The sequence below is a fragment of the Anser cygnoides genome, chromosome 1 (genome assembly GCF_040182565.1).
Source record: "Anser cygnoides isolate HZ-2024a breed goose chromosome 1, Taihu_goose_T2T_genome, whole genome shotgun sequence".
NCBI lineage: Eukaryota > Metazoa > Chordata > Aves > Anseriformes > Anatidae > Anser > Anser cygnoides.
In genome coordinates this window covers 23590554-23614611 of record NC_089873.1, presented here as the reverse complement: position 1 = coordinate 23614611, position 24058 = coordinate 23590554, and the positions used below count along the sequence as shown (strand labels likewise).

At 35.3% G+C, this 24058-nt stretch overlaps 1 protein-coding gene across 3 annotated transcripts in view; it reads right to left on the bottom strand.

Annotated features, from left to right (window-relative positions):
- Window positions 1-24058, bottom strand: part of POT1 (protection of telomeres 1) — a 73513-nt gene that overhangs the window by 31159 nt on the left and 18296 nt on the right. For all 3 annotated transcript variants that reach the window (XM_048080819.2, XM_048080820.2, XM_013199204.3), the window contains exons 5-8: window positions 22674-22784; window positions 21830-21877; window positions 20515-20629; window positions 10543-10673 (exon numbers count right to left, since the gene is read on the bottom strand). In XM_048080819.2, the coding sequence (XP_047936776.1) occupies window positions 10543-10673; window positions 20515-20629; window positions 21830-21877; window positions 22674-22784 (405 nt within the window). The remainder of the gene's footprint in view (window positions 1-10542; window positions 10674-20514; window positions 20630-21829; window positions 21878-22673; window positions 22785-24058) is intronic.

Below are 24058 nucleotides of genomic sequence, written 5' to 3'. Positions count from 1 at the left end.
AAAATAAAATCTAACACTAACAACTTTTAAAGAGAGAGACTAATACCTCAACCTGTAAATATTAAGCATCAGTGCAAAGCGTTTTATTCATAAATCTCAAAATCTTTGTGTAAGAACACATTAGTATTGCTTTTACTGGCAGGGAAACTGAGGCATGAGAACAAATAATTTTTAAAGGTCTCACAGCAGAGCAATGACAGAGCAAAGGTATTACAGATTCCTGTTTTCTACCTCTCACAATAGATCCTGTTTCCTGATACTAAAAAATAGACAGAGAGCAGTTTTTATCCCTTTAATTATGGGTATAGCTTTCACAATTGCTCTGATGTCTACTGCTTTGCACATGGCAGGTCTCTTGTATCCTGCTGGTTTAGCTGTGTATCTGCTGCCATATCAACCACGGTGTTCAAAGTCTGAAGCATTTCTTCAAGGATCTAGTCCAGTATTACTGTTCCCTGCACTTAAAAAAATATAAACATATATTTACAAAATGTATGTTATCACAGCCCTGCATGATTTAGTATCGAGAAATCTCAAACCTCGATTTTCAACCGGCTGTTTTGATCCACACTTTTTTAATTAAAATTACCTGACAAAAAAACAACAAAAAACAGCAAAGCTTTTTTTTTTTAATATAGCATTTATGAGACAAACTAGTTTGTCTCTACCACTCAATTTTCAAATGGTTGAAAATCCTACTGATTTAAAAATGCAGAATGTGAAAGCTAACAAAAGTTCTGAACACTGCCAATGATTTAGGCCTAAATTTTATAACACACTGAGATTTAAAAAGCATGCAAATAAAACAAACATTGGGAATCCACAAGCAAAGAAGTTCAAGTTTGGTAACAGGAACTCTAATCTCTGCTGCTTTGACATAAAATTTGTCTAGAGGCATAAATGCAGTAAGAATCATCTCAGGCCTGACCAATGGAGCACATCAATTCATAGCTTTTCCTTAATTGTAACTCTGTAAAGATTAGTCTTTTAACCTTTAGGTTTAAATACTGAAAGTACAAGAAAGGTCAGGAATCAGGACAAAAGTCAGGACTAATTAGAAAAGCACACAGTTTCATAACCAGTTCCTTCCAAGAATGAATTACCCAAGATCTGGAAAAAAAAAAAAGTTCCACTATAATACAAATCTGCCACATTATCTGAGGCAAATTCATAGATCTACTTTAGTTGCTGCCACTGGCATTATACTCTATAGCTTCTCAAAATAGGTAATATCCAGAGGGGAAGAAAGCTCTCTTTCATCAATTTTACTCATTCATCCGTTATCAAATGATACTTCAAGCATATTATTAAGTATCTCGTCTGACATGTCAAATGTTTCTCAAAGTGTTTTTACTTCCAATTTACCTACTTCATTAATTTATTTAATTTCATCATTAATTCATTTCAATCATCATAAAAATATCTTGACTTTTTTCTTAGAAAAAATTCTGTCCTGGACCGCTAGCCTATACATTTATGAAGGTTCTAAACCTTCCAGAAAAACATCTCAAGAAACTACTTTGTCTCCCTTGGCTTCCGTAATACTTTACCATACACTATTTTCCCCATTTTCCAAATATTTTAGCTCATGTTTTAAGCATTCCTGGGGCTGTTTGAACATACTGTACTTCTGACATCTCCTAGTACCTTCGTTTAATTGCTTTGATATCAGCCGTAATGTTAAGGAAGTTATAAAACAAGAAAGGAAATAAAATATTTAAGAAGGCAAATGTGAAGTGCCATGATGAGAAAATTACCGATGATTTAAAGCGAAACCAAATGTACTTAGGTATGGGTACATGGAAAAGACACTGAGTGGCCTCAAAGATAAAGAGCATTCAACAACATTACTTAGTGAACAACAGAAGAAACAAAAGAGTAAATGTCAAATGTGTTAGAAAGTACTTCAAAGCTAGGAAATTGTCAGACCCACAGAACAGTTGATTGTCAACAGAAATTCTCTGAACTTGTCCTTTAAAAATTAATCATTGTGAAAGTGATGAGAAATCACTGGAGTGCAGATGAACAAAATTCATAGACAAATATTGATTCATTATGGCACTCCAAGTAAATTTCAGATCAAGTTAAGCAGTGATACTGTTAATGAGTTATATTTTCCACACACAATTTTCAAATGAGTTTAACTTAGGGAACAGAAATAATCTGAGACTTTTGTATAAAACGACAATTCCCCCCCAGTAGGTACTGTACAATTTCTAGGTACTGTGTAATTTCTAGAAGCCTTTAGGATTTATTTTTTCAAAGATGGGATGGGGCAGAAAGATATCACTTAAAAAGTTCCATGAGATTGATGGCAGCAGTAAATAAAGTTTGCTAAACAAAAGTGTCTTCTGAGACAGTAACAGAGCTGATAGGATGTATTTGACAGGGATGTTTATAACCTGTCTCCTCTCAACTGCACAATCACAGTTTATGTGAGATACTAGTGAAAGAGAAAGTGAGTAAGGTCTCCTATGCACAATATACCTGCAAGAATTACAGTTGCTGTGGTGAGCAACTTAGTGCCCTCAGTTAAACACATGTATATATGCATATGCTATTGTGTGACGCAAACAGGAGTCTGCTGACATATAAGGAAGATAACTTACACAAATAAGCACTGACAAAAGAAAACACGACACCTTCTCAGAGTCAAATCACAAACCTTCAGCAGCAAAAGCTTTATGAAGGTCGACACGGGACTACAGATGGCTATACTGAAAAGACCATGGATACTGTCCAAGCACACTCCAGTCACAGAAACAGAAATTTTGGTTGGAAAGGACCTCAGGGACCAACAAGTCCCACCTTTTTCCCAGGTCAGGGCCACTGTCAGCACTGTGTTGAGTCAGGCTTTGGCTAGTTGAGTCTTGAAAAATTTCAGGCATGGAGATTCCACAGTCTCCCTTGGACACCTGTCCTCCCTAGCCTCCCTAGATCACTCTCTTAGTCAGCAATCATCCTTCAAAACACTCCCTTTGCCATCCTAGGACTTGAAAACTCAAGATCTGTAAAGTTTTCCAGCACGGATTATGATATATTTTGACTGTATTGAATGTTTAAAAAGATCTGTAGGAATTTGGGAAAAAAACACCTGTACATGGATTACATTTCAAGTGAAACTCCATACAAAAAAAAAAAGAGACGAGACTTTGGGATATGTGTACAAGGAGAACCACAAAATCCCAATTTGTTCTTAATAAATGATGGCTATGAAAAAGGATTTCTTTCTAGAGATATATAAAAATTTTACCTTATGTCAAGTACTGAAGGTGCCAAGTCCCAAATGGATGACACACTTCAATTCCCCCCATCCACTCACCACTTTACATAAAGTTTGAGATCACTGCACTTAAACTCGAAAAATGGTTTAGAACAGCTGGAGCATAGACTTGATGGAAAAGCAAACAAGAAAAATATATAGCTTCCATTGTGTCACAAAAAAAAAGTTACTTCACTTATGTATTTAGCCTATTTATAGAATTATAGAATAGCTCAGGTTGGAAAAGACCTCTAAGATGATCTAATGCAACCTTTAACCTAGTACTGAAGTCTACCACTAAACCATGCTACTAAGTTTCAAATTTACATCTTTCTTGAAGACCTCCAGGGATGGTGACTCAACCACTTCCCCGGGCAGCCTACTCCAATGCTGCATAACCCTTTCAGTAAAGAAGTTTCTTCAAATTCCCAACCTAAACCTCCCCTGACGCAACTTGAGGCCACTTCCCCTCATCTTATCACTTGGTGCTTGGGAGAAAAGCCCAATACCCACCTTGCTATAGCCTCCTTTAAGGCAACTGTAGAGCATAATAAAGTCTCCCTTGAGAATCCTTTTCTCTAGTCTAACCAACCCCAGCTACTCATAAAACTTGTTCTCTAGACCCTTCACCAGCTTTGTTGCCCTTCTTTGGATGTTTCCCTCCACGTTAATAAAGGATGGAGATTCTTTAGGGCTCCTTTTCTTGTTTATTTATTAAAATCCATTTACTTCTATTTTCAGCTGCACAAGTAGCCAACACAGACTGGAATGGCATCTAAGAGCCATTGGCCCAAGATTAACACAGGTTCCAGACCTGTTTGAATTCAACTACAGGGTTCATCCAATGAGTACTGCTTCCCACGTGACCAGTGATGGGTTATAAACAAAGGTTGCTTTCTCCTGTTAAATGTTATTATCTTATCTGTAGTTCTAAATCCCAAAAGATTTTTCTTAAAGTCTTTTAGGGTATGAATAGCCTCAACAATTTAATTCCGAAACTGGCTTTCTATTAAATGTGAGTTACTCCCTTGTACTATGGACTTCTTAGACAAAAATCAACATCTTGGATCTATGACGATCTGTCAATCTCAAAGACTGTAACCACAGAGTACAAGACATCATATGTCCAGCACCACCTACAAGGATATTGATAACTAATCCCATCAATTTGTTCCTGTTCTAAAACTGCTGAAATTCTTGAGCTTTATTAGGAATTGCAAAGGGCAAGAAGAGTCTAAAAATTTAGCATATGACCTTTGGACATGTTTCTCACTAGCCCACTTCAGACTTGGGAACATCAGAATGACTTCGGTCCTACAATTTTTAAAACTTATCTGTAAATTTAAGCTTAAAATTAACCTGGAAGCATGAAATATTTGCTTTCCATTCTGAGACTCATGCAGTGCATAACAATGGGATGGGATGGAGTAGGAAAAACATGAGCACACTCATGGAAGACATACTTCCAAGCTCCAACAAAGTTCCAGATTGAGCATTTGAATGATATATAAATCCCACACTGGAACATGCAAATAGGTATGTACTACAAAACCAAAAAAATAACAATTCCTTGAAATTGTTACTAATTTAATAACTTACTACTCAAGAACATACTAGACAACTGAACCTGCATCTTAACATCAAATCAGATCCAGAGATTAATTTCTTTGTAAAAATTTTCAAGTGGTCATTGATTCTGTTTATATGAAAAACGTGTCCTGTCCGAGAGGCACACAAATGAATTTTGAGTATTTCCTTATATTTTGTAATGGTTTTCTCACATTAAGCGCAGTCATCACAGTCTAAACAAGTTTGGATAATATGGTGTGTTGATTACATTTTCTCATATTTTAATAACATAATTCTAGTACACATGTACCTCCAGTTGTATTGAGAGAGAGGTAGCAATAGAACAGAATCAATTTGAAGTAACTCAATAAATAACCTGTATGTTCATTTAAATTAAACCAGCTTGAACATGTTTAAACGTAATAACAAGAAAATGAGTTACAAAAACTGAAGGCACAGTCCGATGAGAACTGAGGCAAGTCATACGGAAGCAAAATAAATTTTAATGAAGATATGAAAAATACACAGATATTAGGATCATAGAATTGTAATCCTAATATCCTAATTATATAAACATAATTATGATTATGATTAACCAAAATTTCTGCAGTAATGTAACACAAATTAAAGAAAACAATTAACAATAATTTGTACGTTTCATTTACCAGTTCACATGTACACGTTATAATAATTTTTGTGAACAAAAATTGTATACACAAAGAATATATATTGAAACTAGCTGAAATATTTTCTGTTTTGATAATTAAAAAAAATCAGGCATTGTGATACTGTTTTAGAAATATTCCTCACAGAAAGTGATACAGCATATTTGAGAAAACTCTGGTAAAGTAAGAAATTAATGTACTTGGGAAAATTTCCTACATACTTAAGATATGATTAAGTAACTTGAAAAAAAATTAGAAAACATGCAAAATTCTAAGACATCTAATTGTTGAAGAACTCTATCACTGTCTACAGTCAATACTTCTTGACGTTATTTACTATAGCACAAATACTTGGTTTTTAATTTAACCTTCAACAAAACTTCAAAGTGAATTGAATGCTTTACATAATTTTTGAAAGAAAGCAAGAATAATACTGATATTTCCAAGAAAATCTTCATTTTCCAGTGTTAAAAAATAAATTCACAATCGCTTACTAAAAATGTAAATTATTGCCACTCTTCAGAGCAAGAATTTGATAACTGGATGTCACTGTCTCAAGCAATATGTTCTTCAACACATACTTTTTAGCAAAACGTCTCATATCTAACTTTGTCAAAATTTATGTATTTGAACAGTATTTCCTCAGAAGGCATTAAGAGTCTGGCAGCAAAATTCTCCCTAAGTTTAACATTCACTATGTTCTACACCTAAGCTTCAGATTTTCCTCTGTCATTATATTTATCAACCTGGCAGCTATGGCCAGAGCCATCTAGGAACAAGGACAGAGCATGTAACTGTGCCCCTCTGTCAGTGCTTTCCATATTGTACCAGATAGCAAGAGAAAGAACTAACTTTAACGGGGCAAACTAAATTAAACTAAAGGAAGGAATGCTTTGAGACATGGAAACCTCTAGCTAAGCACAGAGGTGAGACTGCTCCTGGAAATAATGGCAGACTGGTTTAAAAAAAAAGGGCAAGTAACAGAGACAGGACAGAACCAGTAGGGATAATAATAAAAATAAAATAAAAAATGTGATCAATCCTTCTGTATTTATAAAGCCAAGCCTTAGATGCTTGATATTCAGATTCCCAAGTATAACTCTACTGTGGACAGGCAGATAGCTTAGAAACTCACTAGCAAAACATACATCTTACTCTTGTAAACTCACTGGCCAACACAGAGGGAATAAACACCTATAGATGATGGCTATAAAGTACTCTTTCTCAAAGGAGCAATATGCTTATATTGTAAATCTAAATAGTCTAGAACAGCTGAATATGCATTTGATCACAAGGATTTTTTTTTCTTGCAGTTTTTCTTCATCTAACTGCAAAGTTAGACCATTAAAATTATAAACCATAAGCATTTCAAAGTCCTGGAATGACACAGTTACCATTGTCTGTGCAAACACAATTCAGCTCATGGTGCACTTATTATGATACCACATTCCATTACCCTATTTTTCTACAGGACATTTTCCTATGCAGTGCATGACTTGATAAGTGCGGTGGTGATGAATTAGTGCTGTGTAATGAAGAAGCTGCCATCCTTAAAACTCCTTTGTTGCAGCAACTGGAGCCTAGGTACAAAACAAGCCAAGGCATGAAAGTAAAAGAAGATAACAGTAGCAATACTATGACAAAAAGTAGAAAATTAAGACTTTGATCTTTGTAATTGCATTGCTACAGTGATTGCATTATGCTAAGGAAGGCACATAAGGAAAGTCTATAATGAAAGGTCACTTATTTGGTGTTCATCTTCCAAGCATTCAACTTGAATCACACAGACTCTGAGTAGTAGAAGCACTGTGCACTGACTGCTGAATTAGATGTCAATGAATACAGTGTTTTGAAAACGTGAGGTGCTCAACAACGGTCTGTGTTCTGGAAGAAGTATCAGCAGAACACATCCCAGACAGCAACTCCATGGGACAACTGAAGCAGAGTAAACTGAACAAGATGAACACCTAAACAAGAATATGCTTCGTTTCAATCTCACTTTTGTACAATCCACAAACATTAAATTAGAAGTAAAGTATCAATTCACTTCACTAGGAGTGTAGAAATAAATTCTTATTTGAGAATCACTCAGAGGTAATAAGCAATACTAGAGAAAAGTCAAAGAGGAAATGAACAATTCTATCATCATGGCAGGGTTTGTCTAATACAGAGAAGGCAGAACACAAGCCAAAACTCCAAGTCAAGTGAGGAGAGGAACTAGACAATTAGTTCACAGGTCTCAGTTTTATAGTAGAGGGCAAAACAAATCCCCAGACTGTCATCTCTGCAGAGCACTGACTGTAGTTGAAGGCCCAAATATAGTACTGTAATTCAATAAGTATTACAATTCACAAGACAGCATCGTAAGAGGTCACAAAAATGCATTTCAAGAAATATTAACAGAAATGTAATTAAAACTGGAAAATTAATCCTGTTACCAAGACACTTTAAATTTTTCATTGTATGGAACAAATACTGAGCAAATAAAATGAGACTCTACCCACAGTAGTCCCAACAGAATATTCTCCTTTAAGTTATTAGCTCTGAACCATAGGACCTTGCCAACACCTGTGTTACTATGAAAAGAAGTTATACATTCGCAGCTGAGAGTGTAGCAGGGAGCAGTCATTTTTAAGATGTGTTTGCTATCCATATCAACTGCTTGGGAGTCTCTTAAAGCATATCTGGGACACAGAAATGTGAATACACACTGTAAGGACTATATATATATATTTTTTTATATACATATATATATATATGTCGTCACTGGTAAGCACAGTTCTGACAGACTATGGCCTCTGGTACCCTCGATTGCTTTTCATTCAGCAAACTAAGAGAGGGTGATAAAGCTTGAAGACAAATGAAGAAAGTGAATGAGGAATTGCAGACATTGTACTTAGAGCTCTAATTAGAGTTCTTTTTTTTTTTAATTGAAAACTGTGTTACACAGCAATCACACTTCCAGTTACACTAACTCCTTCCACTTCACTCTCAACACCAGGCACCAAGCTTCTGCGGCAGCTTTTTACCTGCTCAGATCAGGTAACAGAACTTGCAAAGTAACTGTTAGTCTGGTGTAGTCAACCCTCTCCAGAAAAAGACACCTATTTAAATTAAATGACTGCTGATTAAGATCATTTTAAGTTAGAAAGTAGTCAGACAATCTGTCTGTCAGCTTATGCATCTGAGGGGATATGGATTGTAGGCAGCTAGAAGTGTTAGGGCTGGCAATCACTTAAACATCTCAGCTACAATGGAAAAGAAATGCGGGGGGAACATTAACTGACCTTGGAACATATCTTTAAATATTAAAACAGTCTTGAAGAATGATGAAGTACAAGTTGAAAAGCATTTTAGAATGATCCTCAAAATTTTGTTCCTAAATCAGGTAAACAGTGATGCTCTCTCTTACATCCACTTTATCAATAGCTTGTATTAGGAAGTTTACATGAAAGATAAATAGTGGAGCTGAGACACTATTAGCCTTCCATAACAGAGATGCATTCAGAACTTCCCTGAAGGTGGAAGTTTTTAACCTGTAGTCCCCACATCTCAAAAACAATCCATTATTAACCTACCACACATGTGCAACTTTTCAATTCTTTTAAGCAGCCTCCTTTCTACTTTCTCCTTTTTTCCATATATATATATATATATATTTTTTTTAAACGTGTCTTGATTTCAGAAGCAAGAAACACATTTCTACCTCCCCTGAGTTTCAGAAACCAGTACGTCTTTGTAACGTTTATCCTATGGGATTCAGAAAGAATTTGAAATTAACTTTAACACTTTTCTGTCTGAAGTCAAATCAATGAACTTCCAAGACTGGCAACACACCTTAAGTACTGGATAAGCAACACAAGGTTCAAAATCTAAATGTAGCTTAATTCCACTCTAATTATATACAAACATGACTTTAAGGAAGGTTAATACTAACCCAGAAGGGGTTAGCTAGTTTCTCTCTCAATTTTAAGTATTTATGATATACATTAATAACGAAGTGTCATAATTGAAGACTGTTTCTGAAACTTAGCAAGCTCTTTCTAATAATGTCAGTGGCACAAATCTCCATCACTGGATAAACCTTGCCACTTTTTAAGTTTATTCTACAGCACATCAAAACTCACATACGGGTACTATTGATCTTTATCCCTTTCATCATTATTTTGTACAGTCCTAAATTGCCTCTAGAGTGTTTGAAAATGTGTTGTTTTTTTTTTTAAAAGATCTTTTTCAGGACATTTACTCCTTTCTGATTCATTTTAAGTACAACAAAAAAGATAATTATGTATGGTTATCTTGCAATTTAGTATGTAACATGATAAAATAATTTCTTTGCTATTACTCGTCACCTTTTTACTAAGTATGGTCCAGCATTACAAGACTAGCAGTCAGTGTCTCTGTACTGCAGTTCCTCTTTATAGACATAAGAAAAACATCCATCAGAAGCAGTATCAGGGCTATTGACACAGTTTTCTTCAGGGACACTGATACAGATAAATACCAGGTAAAGCACATAAACATCAAAGAACCAGCTGGAACTGGGACACTACATCCCACTTACTTATATTACACTTACTTAACTTCCACAGCTTGTCTAAAAACTGTTCCATGAGAGAAGCTCTGAAGTAATCTCTCAAATAATTCCATAATTTGAAGAGAAGTGAATTGTACATGTTTATGTCAGTTAAATTCTATTCATCTCCAAGTATTGCCACTTAATTTTTGCCAACTAGCTAAACAAATATTCAAACAAAAAGAATATTATTTTGGAGTTGACATAACCACCTCTAGCAATTTTTTTTAAAAAAAAAAGAGGGATACCAGATTAGTGCTTCTTTGTTGTTGCTGTTCTTCTAAAATTTGACAGTGGATTTCCAGTTTTTGTCCCTACCATAACCACAGCTCAGTTTTTACCATTTAACTGTTTCATCCAGTATCTCCATATGTGAAGTTCAGTATATGAAGAACTAAAATATCCCTGGAGCCCCGTAACTACAAAAAAACAAGTACATTAGAAACAACAACAAAAAAAATAGTACCTACCTTTATTCTATGAAATCGAACAATATCTCCGATTTTGTAAATTTTTGGTAGAGAATCCAGATTTCCATTAAAAAGAGTACATGTTAATTTCACATTTGATTGGTCCACAAGCGTTACCACTGAGCAATAATCTGTAAAATATAGAAGAGTTTGAATGAGTAACAGACATGATGGAAGTTATTAGTACACTGATGTTAAAGTTGGGATGAGCAACCATATGGCCAAATTTTTTCTGCTATGATATGTATAACTCTTCCGAAGTCAATATAGTTAAAGCCATGTAACAACTGAAGTGTGGCCCATTTGGAAAAAAAATTAGCCCAAATATCTGAAAATGAAATGGGTGATTAAGGACAGGTTTTTGAGCCAGGAAAACAGAAAGCTTTTTCTCTGTCTTCAAAAAACATGCTGTTTTTTTCAGATTTCAATTAAAAAACAAGGTATGACAAAACATGTCAGAGCAAAACTGCCCAGAATAGGTCAGAATTTGCAGGTGACATAAAACAAAACTCCATTTCAGGTTACAGAAGCATGTGTGTTTCGATATTTCACAAATGTAAAATGAAGTGAGAGTGCAATTGATTTTCCATGGTACAGTGGCTGGTTAATCTTCCTGAGAACTTTTCAAACAACCAATATCAACTCAGTTGTATGTTCAGAACCCCAAACATCAATAAATCTGGTCCTAGTTAATCAAGACAACAAGGTGTTTTTCTTTTGGATACTTAGTATACTAGCATTTACTGAAACTTACAGTTCAGGGCTAAAACACAACTTGTAAAGCAGATAAATAGAGCAATGACATCATAGCCTACTATTTTTAACTTGATGTCAACTATTAACTATACATTTAGGTACACATAATTTTGGCTTGAAGAAAGTTAGCACAGATACTCAAGTAAAAATCACAATTTTTAGGCATTAAATTAACACTACTCAGACATTACAAAAACTTCTACAGTTTGAACTCTAAATTTTGAAATGAAAGGGGAGTGGAGACAAGGAAGGGAAAAGGAGATGTGTCTGGAGTGAAGCTGAGCCTGGGAAAGATGGAGGAAAGATGTTTTCCATAAATGTTTAAATGTCTTCTTTCTTCTTCAACACCTGAATTGGTAATTAAATGTTTATGTTAATTGGTAATGAATTAAATTCCTCAAGTGAAGCTTGTTTTGCCCACAACTCTAAAACATGAAAAAAAAGGCAAACAAACAACTCCCCTTAGCTATAATTCTACGAGGCAGTTAGCAATTATGACACCAGAGTTTGCTTGTTCAGGAACTGAACAAAGACGTTGTAACATTAAAACAAAGTTGACAAAATCTCCATTGTTTATTTTGTACAGGCACAGAAATGTAAATAATTGTTACTAGACAGCTTTGGAAAAGAGAATACTATCAGTCTACTAAAACTGACAGAATTGTATTATCTAAAAAGTATAGCAAGGCACAATTGCCATATGTAAACTCACAGTGAAAGATTCTCCAAACCTGATGATGATGGATCTGTTAGACTAGATTAGAATACATGCTTGCATGTACACTGACTATGCCTTCAAAAGAAACATACTGCTGTTTCCAGCAAACATATCATTAAATCTTACTATCATTTAAACTTAAAAGTTTAAATTCTGTAACGATTTGAACGGCAGAAATGTTCAAAAAAAAAAAAGAAATGCAGTGAAGGATTACTAAGAAAATACAAAATGATTTTCCTACAGAAATAAAAACTGTAGTATTTCCAAAAAATTGATGTTTCTTCCTCTGAAATATTTTTACACACTTGATAAATTCTAATCTGTTGCACTTCAAATATGCTAAGCATCATTCTTTTTCACACTACCACAAAAGACACAAGGTCAGTTTCATGTATCACCTAATCTGACATGCTGTGCTAGGATAAGCAGATATGAATAAAGTATACTCAACAGCTGACATGAAACTGCAAGCATGTACTACTGCAATACAAAGAGGGATTGTTTTGTTTCTCTGGGTAATAACTGTTCAGATACACAGCGATAGGGGCAAAATAAAGAAGAAAAACATATTCACAGATTTACAACTCTGCGAAGACACGGGATAACACATTACGGTGCATTGATATAATCCAACGTAGAAATTTGAAGTAACCTAAAACCACATTGAAATTGTTGTTGCTCTTTGCTGCTGTGATTATATAACCTAGTCAGCTTCATACATGTGCCAATTTAAGGGCGAAAAGGTCACACTTGTTGTATTTTCTGCGCAATTAGCATACTCAGACGACCAACATTATTCCTACCCAAAGTATTATAAAGTATTATACTTTACACCTTCTACATAATACAGGCTCTCTACTTCTGTGATTACAGAATTCCTTTCTTAACTATGACCTCAAAACATCACTTCTACAATAAACCTTATTAAAATAAAGGTCTCCAAAAACAAAGCATAAGATGGATTTTCTTTTAAGGAAATCCTCATCCAGCAAGTCCTTCTTGAAGGTGAAAAAATAAAAAGTCACCTGTCTTTCCTTTTCCAGCAGGAATGTGAATATTACTTTCTGCTTTCCAAAGCAGAATTATAGTTCAGTGATTGAATTCACTTTTCTGCACAAATAGTAAGTCAAACTCGAAACAGAACTGCTGAATTTAAATCATGTCCCAGTGTCAGAGGAAACAATCTAAGAAATGTCATTCTTTATTTTTTCCCTACAATATACCTTCTAACGAAGAAAAATCCCTCAGTTACCAAACTACAAAAAAACATTAATGGAAGTTTACATACTGGGGACAATTTTCTTTTATTAGACAAATGTACTCGACTGATAACTTCTCTTAAGAGGGAAATTATCCATCAGTATCTTTTATTTTATCTTAATTTGGTTTAAAAACATGACACTCAAGGGAGGTGAAAAGCAAAGTGCACGGTGACCTCCTCCAGCCGCTCAGGCCCAGGACCATCTCGTCCAAATGATGGGGCCCAGCCCGGTGCCCAGGGACCCGGGGTCACTGCCCAGGCTGGGGGATATAGCAACTACTTTCCTCTTTGTGGGTCTGGCTGATAGCAAAGCTGAGCACCTATCCCAGAGACACACAGACAGACAAAGAGACCCCCCCCTTCCTTCTCTCCAGCTGGTAAAGACAGAAAGAAGTTCACTAGAGAAGGCTCACACACAGCACTCTCCTGGTTAACAACCCCCCACACACATTCGTGGATCCCTGAGTACTGGCATAACCCCTTTTATACCAGCCCTTTTCTACCAATCCCCCACCTCTTTATTCCTCCTGCTCCCCTCTTCCCCTGTACCCCTCATGGCTTTGCAGAGCTCTGCGGTTTCTGCACCCTCCCAGTCCAGGGCTCCTTGGTTCACAATCTTAGCAGCTGCAAGGTTCATCCTTCCTGGAAGTGACACCTGTAGCTTGTAAGCCCACCAATTACTGTGACTGGGAGGTTTGTTTCCTGTGATTTTGTCCCAGCTTAGAAATCCTCAATCAGAATATGGTATAAATATAATATAAATAAATAAATATTCCTGTATTCTCACATGCTTTCATAAATTAATGTGACTGACCAGACTTCACTGCCTCCTTTCCTTATTACCCCTTGTTGCTTTACAAAAAGGCCCTAGACAAGATACCCTTAAAGGAGGGGACACTCTCCTTCTACATACCCTTACAGACACAATAGATGTAAAGTTCAGCACATTTATCTACTATAAAAGAAAGTTTTTACACTTTAAAATGCTTTATCTTGCTTGATAAAACACCTCCCTATTTGGAGATATTTAAAAGCCATCCGGAGATGGTCCTGGGCAAGCAGATTCAGGTGGTCCTGCTTGAGCGGAAGTGTTGGACAAGATAAACTCCAGAGGTCCCTTTCCACCCCCGCCATTCCAGGATTCTTGAAGAACTCTCTTAACCATGAAAGGGAATATTGAATAATTCAGTTAATTTCTTCAGTATGATTAAGTGCTAACTGGCTTGGAGTTTCATGATAAAAACAAAAAATTCTAGTACTTCTGACTAAAGTCCTTAATGAAAAAAAGCCACATATACCTAAGATCAGATACACTAACTTTATATAGGATTAAGCATGAATGCCTTCTCTCTGTAATTATAAGAATCATTGAAGAGCCAAAATCTCCTCAACTGTTATGAGAACTCAGGGTCGCTCTTCAGATTCTAGTTTTCTTTTTATAAAATGCCTTAGTATTTGCACTCTTCTTTGGACTGCTACATTAGTCATGAGAATGCTCAGAAAGTCAGCACCTCTGGACAGAGTATACATATCAGAACAAAAATGAAGCTTCACTTACAGTTTTTTCAGTCATCATAAGAAAACCAGAATTGCTGCAAAAGCTTTGCAGATTAATAGCTACTTACATGATAGGAAAGCATTCAGTACTTATTGATTAAATACTCTTATTTTGGTTTTATTTAGGACTTCAGCAGTTCACAACAAATATGCTTGTAGAAACAATTTTTAACATAGAAAGCACTGACTAAATTACAAATCCCATCTTGGGCCATCGCATATGCATGCATTATCTTTTAAGTTAAAAAAAGAAGCCGCTATCCTGGATCAATAACTTCCTCCCACAGAGAGATAAAAAAAAAAAAGTTGTTGGCAAGGAAGGACTTCAGAGATTGCCTTCTGCTTCTTACATCGCAATACTTAAAGATTTTAGTAGCAAACTACTCTCTTCAAAACTACACCAATCATTAATACTGTTTTCAAGTATTACTAAGGCCAATCAATACACAAAAGTCTTTGTACTAAAACTAAGAAGCTGAACCAGCTAATTTACCAAATATGTTCAACAAAACACAGGGAGGAAAATAAGGCATTCAAATGTACACACACCTGGGTTCGTGTAGATACATATGTACGTACGATGTATACATACAGGTATTACAGAAGTCCAAACAAACTCTAAATTATCAAACTGAAGATATTTTAACACAGCTTGTTATTTCTAACATGGCAATGCACTTAAGAGTTACTCACAAACGTATAGCAACTATGAGATACATCTGGCTAAACAGATGCTTTAATGGGAGCATTTGCAAACTGTAGATCAAAGTAACTATCTTGAGATTTCTTTCTATTAACTATTTTTGCAACTGTTTAGTTTTTGATTTCATTTTTAACACTTCATTTAAAAAAATTTACTTTTAATTTTATAGAAGAAATAGTGATTATTAAAAAAAAGAAATGCATACAAAACAATGTGAACAGAAAGGAAGACTATTACTCTCAATTTGGACTCCAGAAGTGAAATTAATTTATTTATCTTTACAACAGTTTTCATTCTGTTCTGAAAAAATTATACACATCCTGAAAAAAATTGATTTGGAAAAAAACCCAACACAATACTTTAGAGTAAATAACAAAATTATTGCAGATTTAACTCTGAATCTCCTTCCCCACAAATTGACCATCAGATACCACAATAGTCTCTGATTCATTCGCAATAACGGCAATCAATATCACAAACATTTAATTACAGTCATATAAAATGACAATATAAAATGACAAGACTGAATTGGCTACCACTTGCTTTCCGTGGGAACAAAAAGCGAAGTTTCAGCTTTAGGCTTTAATACATGTAAGAAAAAATATCTCATATCTAGGGGAATATCTATGTAGTGAATAAATATAATATATGAATAAAGGAGAGTGGCTCCACTACCCATACTTCCAGCCAGGACCAGCTTAAAGCTATGTAATTCCATTAACACTGTGTCAGAAATAGAAGGTATTAGTGCAGGACTGTGCCAGATCTAATGCAACTAGAGAATTTTCTGACAAGAGCCATTTCATGCCCTGGCAACTCAGAGTAATCATCAAGCATTCTGCACCCTCTCAAGTAGGCACGACCCCAGACCGTGTAAAAAAATAAATAAATAAATAGTGAAATATTTAACTGAGTAGTGAATATTTTTACACTAAAACTGTTTTAAAGATTTTCATGATAAAGTAGCAAATGAATCACAACTGCAGCAAAAAATGACAGTAAGAAAAGCAGTTTACAAAACACTAGGGAAGAACCTTAAAGAGAAGTTCATTAAAAACTTGCATCAATGCATGAAAAAATCCACCAGCACTCTAAGCTACCTGGCAATGCATGTAAAATATCAGCTATTACCACTCACTGAGAACCAAAGTCAAAGCTAAGCAGAAGCCCTGAGTTGTTTCTCCTGTTCACGGCACACTGGTAGCTACCACTATTAGACTTACTCCACTCAGTGGTAGTTGCGACTATTGGCGAGACTGTGTGCAATGCCATTCCCCTCTCCTGCTGGCTTTTACTGCCCAGTAGCATCCATTCCCAGATTGCATACAAGTTAAGTTTCTACGCTTTCATGAGGATGTGAAAGGATTCCAGAAAGATTATAAAAAATTCATAATTTTATATAGCAGACTCTCTATATATCAGCTATTTTTTCTCATGGTAGTTCTCTATCTTGGTTTCTGGAAGTTTAGCAACAGCAGAGTATGTTTTATCCCTTGAATCTAACTTATCACTAAATCATATTTAAAAACCCTGTATCAGCACTTCAAAAACACCCACACCTTCCAGGTGGTCTGATGGAACAATTCCTGAGAGGAATCTGTATTGTCAAACAAATCACTAAGCATAGTTAAAGGTTCACTGGAAAAGACAGTCATGTACTTTCCAGTGATAACTGAACTAAGTTTTCCTCTTGGCAAAGCAGGCAAGGTAATTGCTCTGTTCCATAAAGGAAGACTGACAGTCTTGTTTTAATTCTCCCAGCTACCAGTAGCTGATGGGATATCTGTGATAGCACGGTGGAACGCTTCAACTGCTTTTTGCCTTGAACATGGAGCAACTCTTAAAAGGTAAATATAAACTCCACAGACCTCTTTGATGAAGATTTCTCATGGACTACTACAGGAACCAGCACCTCACAGGCAAGCTGGAACACAATGCTCCTGGAGAAAGGACTTCCCCCAACAGCACACACATTTTTCTCCTTTTGGCTCACGTATACTTGGAAAAACAGTTTGGGTTTTAATGCTCCAAGTGTGCTCCTCCTGCCCCAATAATTTGTCTCAAACTGAAGTATACACATAAAACAAATTCAGTAACATGAGATGCTTTGTGTGGGAAGATAGCAGCCTGAATTTATTATTTGAAGTTATTTTATTTCATTTGCCTTAGAGAGCTATGCTTTCAAAGGACAGCATAATGTCTTACAAAGTCCCTTTAAAACAATCTTTCAGCTCTGTTTTTAAGTAAATCTACTGTGCTCATTTTACAGAGGCACCGCCTTACAATAATTTTGTCCAGCAACCACTAAGAAACACTACAAAAAAAAAAGCTGGCCTTTCAGTTGGTTTGCTGAGCTGAACAATTACTTAGATGTAGATATCAGAAAAGAAAAATTAGGAGGTTTAAGAGAAGAGGGGAGGGAACCTGCCACAGACGGTACTGTAAATAAAACAAAATCATGAAAAAATCCAAGATGTACATAATACTGTTTCTCAAACAGTGCAAGCATGTAGCTCGCAGCTCAAACAGCTGAATTTAATCAGACTGGGGGGCAAAGAGGAAAGTCTATTTTGTAAGGTTAGACTGCACCCATCTACCACTCAGCAAATGAAAACTACCTACATACAGGTCATAAATCTGAAAAAAAATAACCATTGAATTAAAATGAACATTAAGATGTTTAAATGTAGTTTAGATTGAACAGAGATTCCTGTTTTCTAGATACATAATATAAAAAAATTATACAGATCTGTATTAATACTTCTTAATGTTGTGCAACCCACTATTGAGAGATTAGTCTCCAAATGCTTTCCTCCTTCCCTGCTACATGCCCCCCCCCCCCCAACAGGATGAAATATAAAGTCATCAGAAGACAACATGGTAGAATATTTTTTCTCATAGGCACTGCAAGGGATGATTTTAGAAGTGATAAAACAGCAAAACATGAAAGTATTTGCTTCTTCCTATACAAATCAAAACTCAACTTTCATCTGAAAGATTTGCAATGTATTGCTTAGTATAATAACTTTAGTGTATCGATAACAATGTATAATATGATAATCTTCATTTTTATTCAGTCTCAAGAGGAAAAAAATACATGCAGTATATTTGCTATAAAACAGATGGACCATTACTTGTTCAGTTCCCAACTTAATGACTACATCTATTTTTAAATGTTAATGTTTAAATTAGATTGTCCTATGTTCTTTGGATTTGTTTTTCTGTTTGTTTCACAGTTATTTTGGGAAATACTAGTACCTTTTTAACATTTACTAAGAATGCCGAGCAGAGCTGTTTTCTAGGAGCAAGTCTTGTCATCTGTTATAACAAGCAATGGGAATACATTTCAAAAAATAAATGTATCCGAAGCAAAGCATTGCTCCTCTTCAGACACCAGAGCATTGAGACAAATGCTACAAATGTTATTGCTTCTCCTGACATGGTCAATGGAATGTAAAAATGCAGCTCCATTCCCAAATGCTATTCATTAGCTTGTGGACCCAGACAATCCAACATATTCTTGAAAAAAAAAATAACTGTGTTACTCTGCATAACTTAATTATGACTGCTGACTGGTCCAGTGGCTGCCTTTAATACAGCCGACGCTCTGTGTAAGATAACCCAAAGAGCAGCACACACCTTTCTACATCTCCTATCCATTCTATGCACAAGATTAGGCCACACTTCAGCTACAAGCACACTGAGCGTGCAAATTTCCTGTCAACAGGGTCAGATTATGTTTACTTAGAAGAATACTACATGCACCAAATGGAAGTAGTTAAGCTAAGCCCACAATACAGACTATCAGAGTAGGTAAATTGAACATACTGAAACCAGCATACATACACTGGCACAGATCTCCCAGTTATTCCTCCCACTGAAAAACACTGAAAAACAAACAAAGGCTGCAAGTTATTTAGCTTTCAAAAAGTGTGGCCATTAGTTGAACCTCAGCTGGACTTGGACCTTGCCTTTTAGGTGTGTGACCATGTTTGCATAGCCTTCAGTAATTCCACTTATGTTTCAAACGTCCTAACTGTAAGCAAACCTCTTTCTGGAAGCCATGGTACTGCTGGTATAGCACTGTACTCCCAAAAAGGGATTTAGTACCTTAGCCTGAGTGCTGCTGGCAGCTATTGAGCAAGGAAGGTCACACGGATCACTTTGCAAAAGGTTTTGCAGACAAGCCACCAACTCTTGTTTCTGATTTTATGCTTACTTCTTAAATTTCTGTATTTAGGAGCCAAAAATCAAGGCTATTGACATGATTCAAGAAACTATTGCATGCAAAATTAAGACAATGAAAATCAACAGTCATGATCATAAACAGCTCTTTTTTGTTCAATTAGAAATATTTAGAGGAAAAAGACTCTTTAAAGTGCACAGTAGAATTATAATAAGCAGAAAATACTTGGATCAATTCTTAATCAATTAATAAATTCTATTGCTTAATCAAATTCAACAAGAATATCACCTAACTGTATTTACTAAGCACCTAGCAAAATGTTACAATCTTTTAGCACAACTAGAACAATCAGTTAAGCGTTCACCTTGCAAAGAGGAATAATGATTCAGTTGTTGCACAGCCTCTACAAGTAACAAATATGGTGTCAACATATTTATAGCATATCATAACTGTCAAAATCTAGAGGAAAAATTGTACAGTTACACAACAATCCTTTGGCACAAAGACAGGTGCAAGGTTTTTGTATTTTCAGGTCCTTTTCACTGTTTTGTACTGTTACAATGAGCTTGATAAGTATCTTCCTTATTTGCTATCCACACCAGTCTGCCTAAACTGACTCAGATATCCCTTACCTATTTGTTATTCCATTCCCTTGATGTCAGCTGAGAACCCTGGTTAAAGGATCACCAGGATCTGTTGTTCCAGTTCAATTTTAACAGAATTAACTATTTTATGAGAAAACAGTTCTGTTTGAAGGAAGAGACTTTACATCTTTTGAATGTAGTACATACCTGTTCCTTTGCTTACATATGGAGGCTTGAAGAATTTCACAATACCATACAAATTCACTATAGTTCCATCTTTAAGATGATCCAGAGGAGTATACACGTATTTTGGTGCAACAGACTAGAAAGGCATGATAAAATTAAGGGACAGAAGAAAAAATGTTATTGAAACATTCATCCAGAATTCTGTCTTCTAACACCATTCAGCCTTAAGTATGTTTTTAACTTGTCTTAATAAATAAAGGTTTTTTCTACCTTACTCACTTTAGACCTTCTAAATTTTATTTATTCATTCACAGGCAATGAAGCATACAAGACCTATATTTCCATTTCTTTTGTGATTGCATCTTTCTCACAGTAAACTAGCCAGTCAGTCAGTTCAAGCAAGCTCCAACATATGAAATAGGTGAATAGGTAAATGAAAGTCATTACAATAAAGCACTCTGGAAAGCAATTTTTTATTGATTGATCTTAACGCATCCATCCAAAGGATGTTTTAAAGCATGCACATCAATCTCTTTTTAATTTTTATTAGCAGTGTCTCTGCACAGAATCACTGATTTGGGGATCTCACCTCTCACAGCAGTTGCATAAGTTTCTATTGTAACAGTCCATTTCTTGAAGGATTAAAGAAATTAAGGACTACTTTTTACTATTTAACTCTCCTCTCATCTTAAGATTAGAGAATACGATGATTAGCCTCATTTAAAAAACATAAGTTCTCCCAAACTGACTGAAAACTGTGTTTTTCATTCACTGTATCGTGGACAAAAAAATCTCAGACAATTAAGACAAAACCAAGATGTGTTATCTTCAGCACTAAATCTTTAACCTTATGATAAAGGACAATTAAGTTTCATATACCAAAATTTATGCCTTTTAATATACTACTTCCTGAAGAATTTTAATTTAGATAGGCAAAGACTTGTTCCAAATAGTAATCAAAATAAATGTTAAAAACACAAAGTCTGATTTTAAAGCAAAGGAAGATACACTTTTTTTTTTTTTTTTTTTTTTTTAAAAAAAAGGAGTAGCATACAAACTGTTTTGGAAAGGAAGGTACCTTTCTAACTCGTATTTCCTAAACCAACATGCAGCCTATTTTTAGATCTGGATGGAAACTATACCGCGGAAGTACTACTTTTCCATATTTGATCTCTTTTTCCAGGCATAATATTTGCAAAATTAAAAGCTAAACAAATGACTCCTAGGACGGAAGTATGGATGTCAAATAAACAGGAAAGAAAAAGAATTCTACACATCCTTATCTACATGCAGTTTGTCTTACGTGGGTTAAAAAAAATCCCAAATATAAACTCACCGCAGATGCAGTTTCTGAAGCAGTAGTTGTGCTTGGCTGAGCATAAATCTGAGGAGAAAAAACAGCAAACTCACTGATTACAGAAGTGAAGAGAGCACAAATATTGTAACAAGATTCGATATTGCTACAGCAAAGACTTAGAAAACAATACTAAAACCACTTTTCCTATTGGAATTACCTCTGAAGCTAGCAAAATTTGATCCTACAAAAAAAAAAACCTGTTCTGATTACACTTAGACAACACCTACTTTAAATAATACACACAGTTTCTCAAGTAGAAAACATTCTTGCACCCTTTACCTTGTGTGCATCATTGCACTGTATTATGGGCAAGAATGGTTTAAACAGCTCTAAGAAGGCCAAATTTCTGCACTCAGAAAGTAGAATTTTACCTCAGAGGCCAGAGATAATTTGGGTCTGGCACCTCACTGGATCACTTCAGCATCATATTTTGACACAGTGCACTTCTCAGACATACTCTGTAATCTCAGTGTTATCTACTGCAAAACATTCTTCTCTACTGCAGGCTATTCTGCAGAGTATTATCAGGAGGGACAGAACTCCCATCAAGGCCTTTCAGAATCTTGGGCAGAAAGGAGAACACTCATTCCCACACATCAGCGAGATAACACAGATGTTTTTTTCAGCTACACTACTTTCACAAAATGGATGGAGTCAGGTATTATAAAATTGTGCACACATGAATGTGTCCTGTCTGGTTCCTGATGGACATGCTACAATAATCTGCAGTACTTCAAATTCTAACAAATATTTTCTCTATTGTAAAGCAAAATTCTAATGAAGGTGTTTATTAAAAAATAAAAAAAATTGGGCACCCACGTACATAAATGGCTGATCCAGCTTCTTCTGACACCTCCAGGTGACAACCATGTCTACCATCTTCTCTTGCTGTAGGTGACTTTGCCAACTTAAATCCAGCAACTATACAGGTGTCCTATGGAGACAGGGTGATTAACAGATGTTAAGTGCTGTACATCCTCTTTTAAAAGAGGATGTGATGTCTTATTTCACTCTAAAATCTTAAGGCTTACAATAACAAGATTTAAACAAATTCCAAATGCTGCCTTTAAGTTTCTCTATTAAGTTCTTCTACGCATGAAATTCATATTTCTAACCAACCTCAGCTAGCATTTTTTTTTTTTTTAATTCTGCTAAAATATTTGAATTTTTCATGCTACTATTACTGGCAAAAGCTAGAGGGGAAGAGTCATATTGAGTAAAGCAAGAAAATGGTTACCCTTTAAATATACCGAAGTCTGACTCCTTGCATAAGATTAACTAAACTAAAAAAGTAGTCACATTTCTGACTAATACTGAAAAGACATTCCTTTCTTGGTTGTTGTTACTGCATTACAGCTGCACTTTGAAGAGATTCTCCTTAAAAATATTTTCAAATTGGTTGAATTGACATCTTTCAATTTAATTCTTAAGGGTCAACTAAGTGAGTAAATCACTAGATTGCTGATAGGAAAAGAGACACAAACTGCTCTGGTGTCACTCTTGAGCTTCCAGCACAAGCAGCAGTTTCATTTTTTGCTGCTTGTGTATAAAATATCTTAGACACCACTAAGTAAAGAAGAACAGGGAGGATTTAAGCACCTGTAGCAGATCACCTTTAGTAGTAACTTCACCCCAAAAATAAAAGGGAGAAGAAGGATGAAGGAAAACACATTTAGGAAGTAGACATGCTAAGAAAGGTATTTGAGCAAGAAAAAATACAATGCTGGGAACTCTTACACAACATAAAGCTCTTTTAAAGTCAGCTGCTTATGTACCAAAACAGGATGGAAGGGTTGTTCGTACATGATCCATTCCCATAAACCCTTTCCATGCTCATGCAAACACACCTGAGAACAATCATATTAGACTTGAAGCCCTTTTCCTATTTGACCTTCTACCAAAAGCACTTTCAGCAGTTTTTAATGAATGACTTTTGTTTGTGTGTTTATTTGATTATAACAAATAAAAGAGTTTTCTGATTAACGCTGACAGTTTTTGCCGAATATTGCACTATGATGTCTCTTTTTGCTATTTCAGCAATCTGATAATGCTACTCTGAATGATTTAAGATCCAAAGCATTAAAATTTTCTGCAAAAAAAAGAAAGGCTGCTGGTTTAAGTGATACTAATATATTTAGTTATTAAAGGATTTGGAAAAAAAATGCAAGAAAAATAAGCTTGAACAGAGCATTTAATATACAGCAAAAC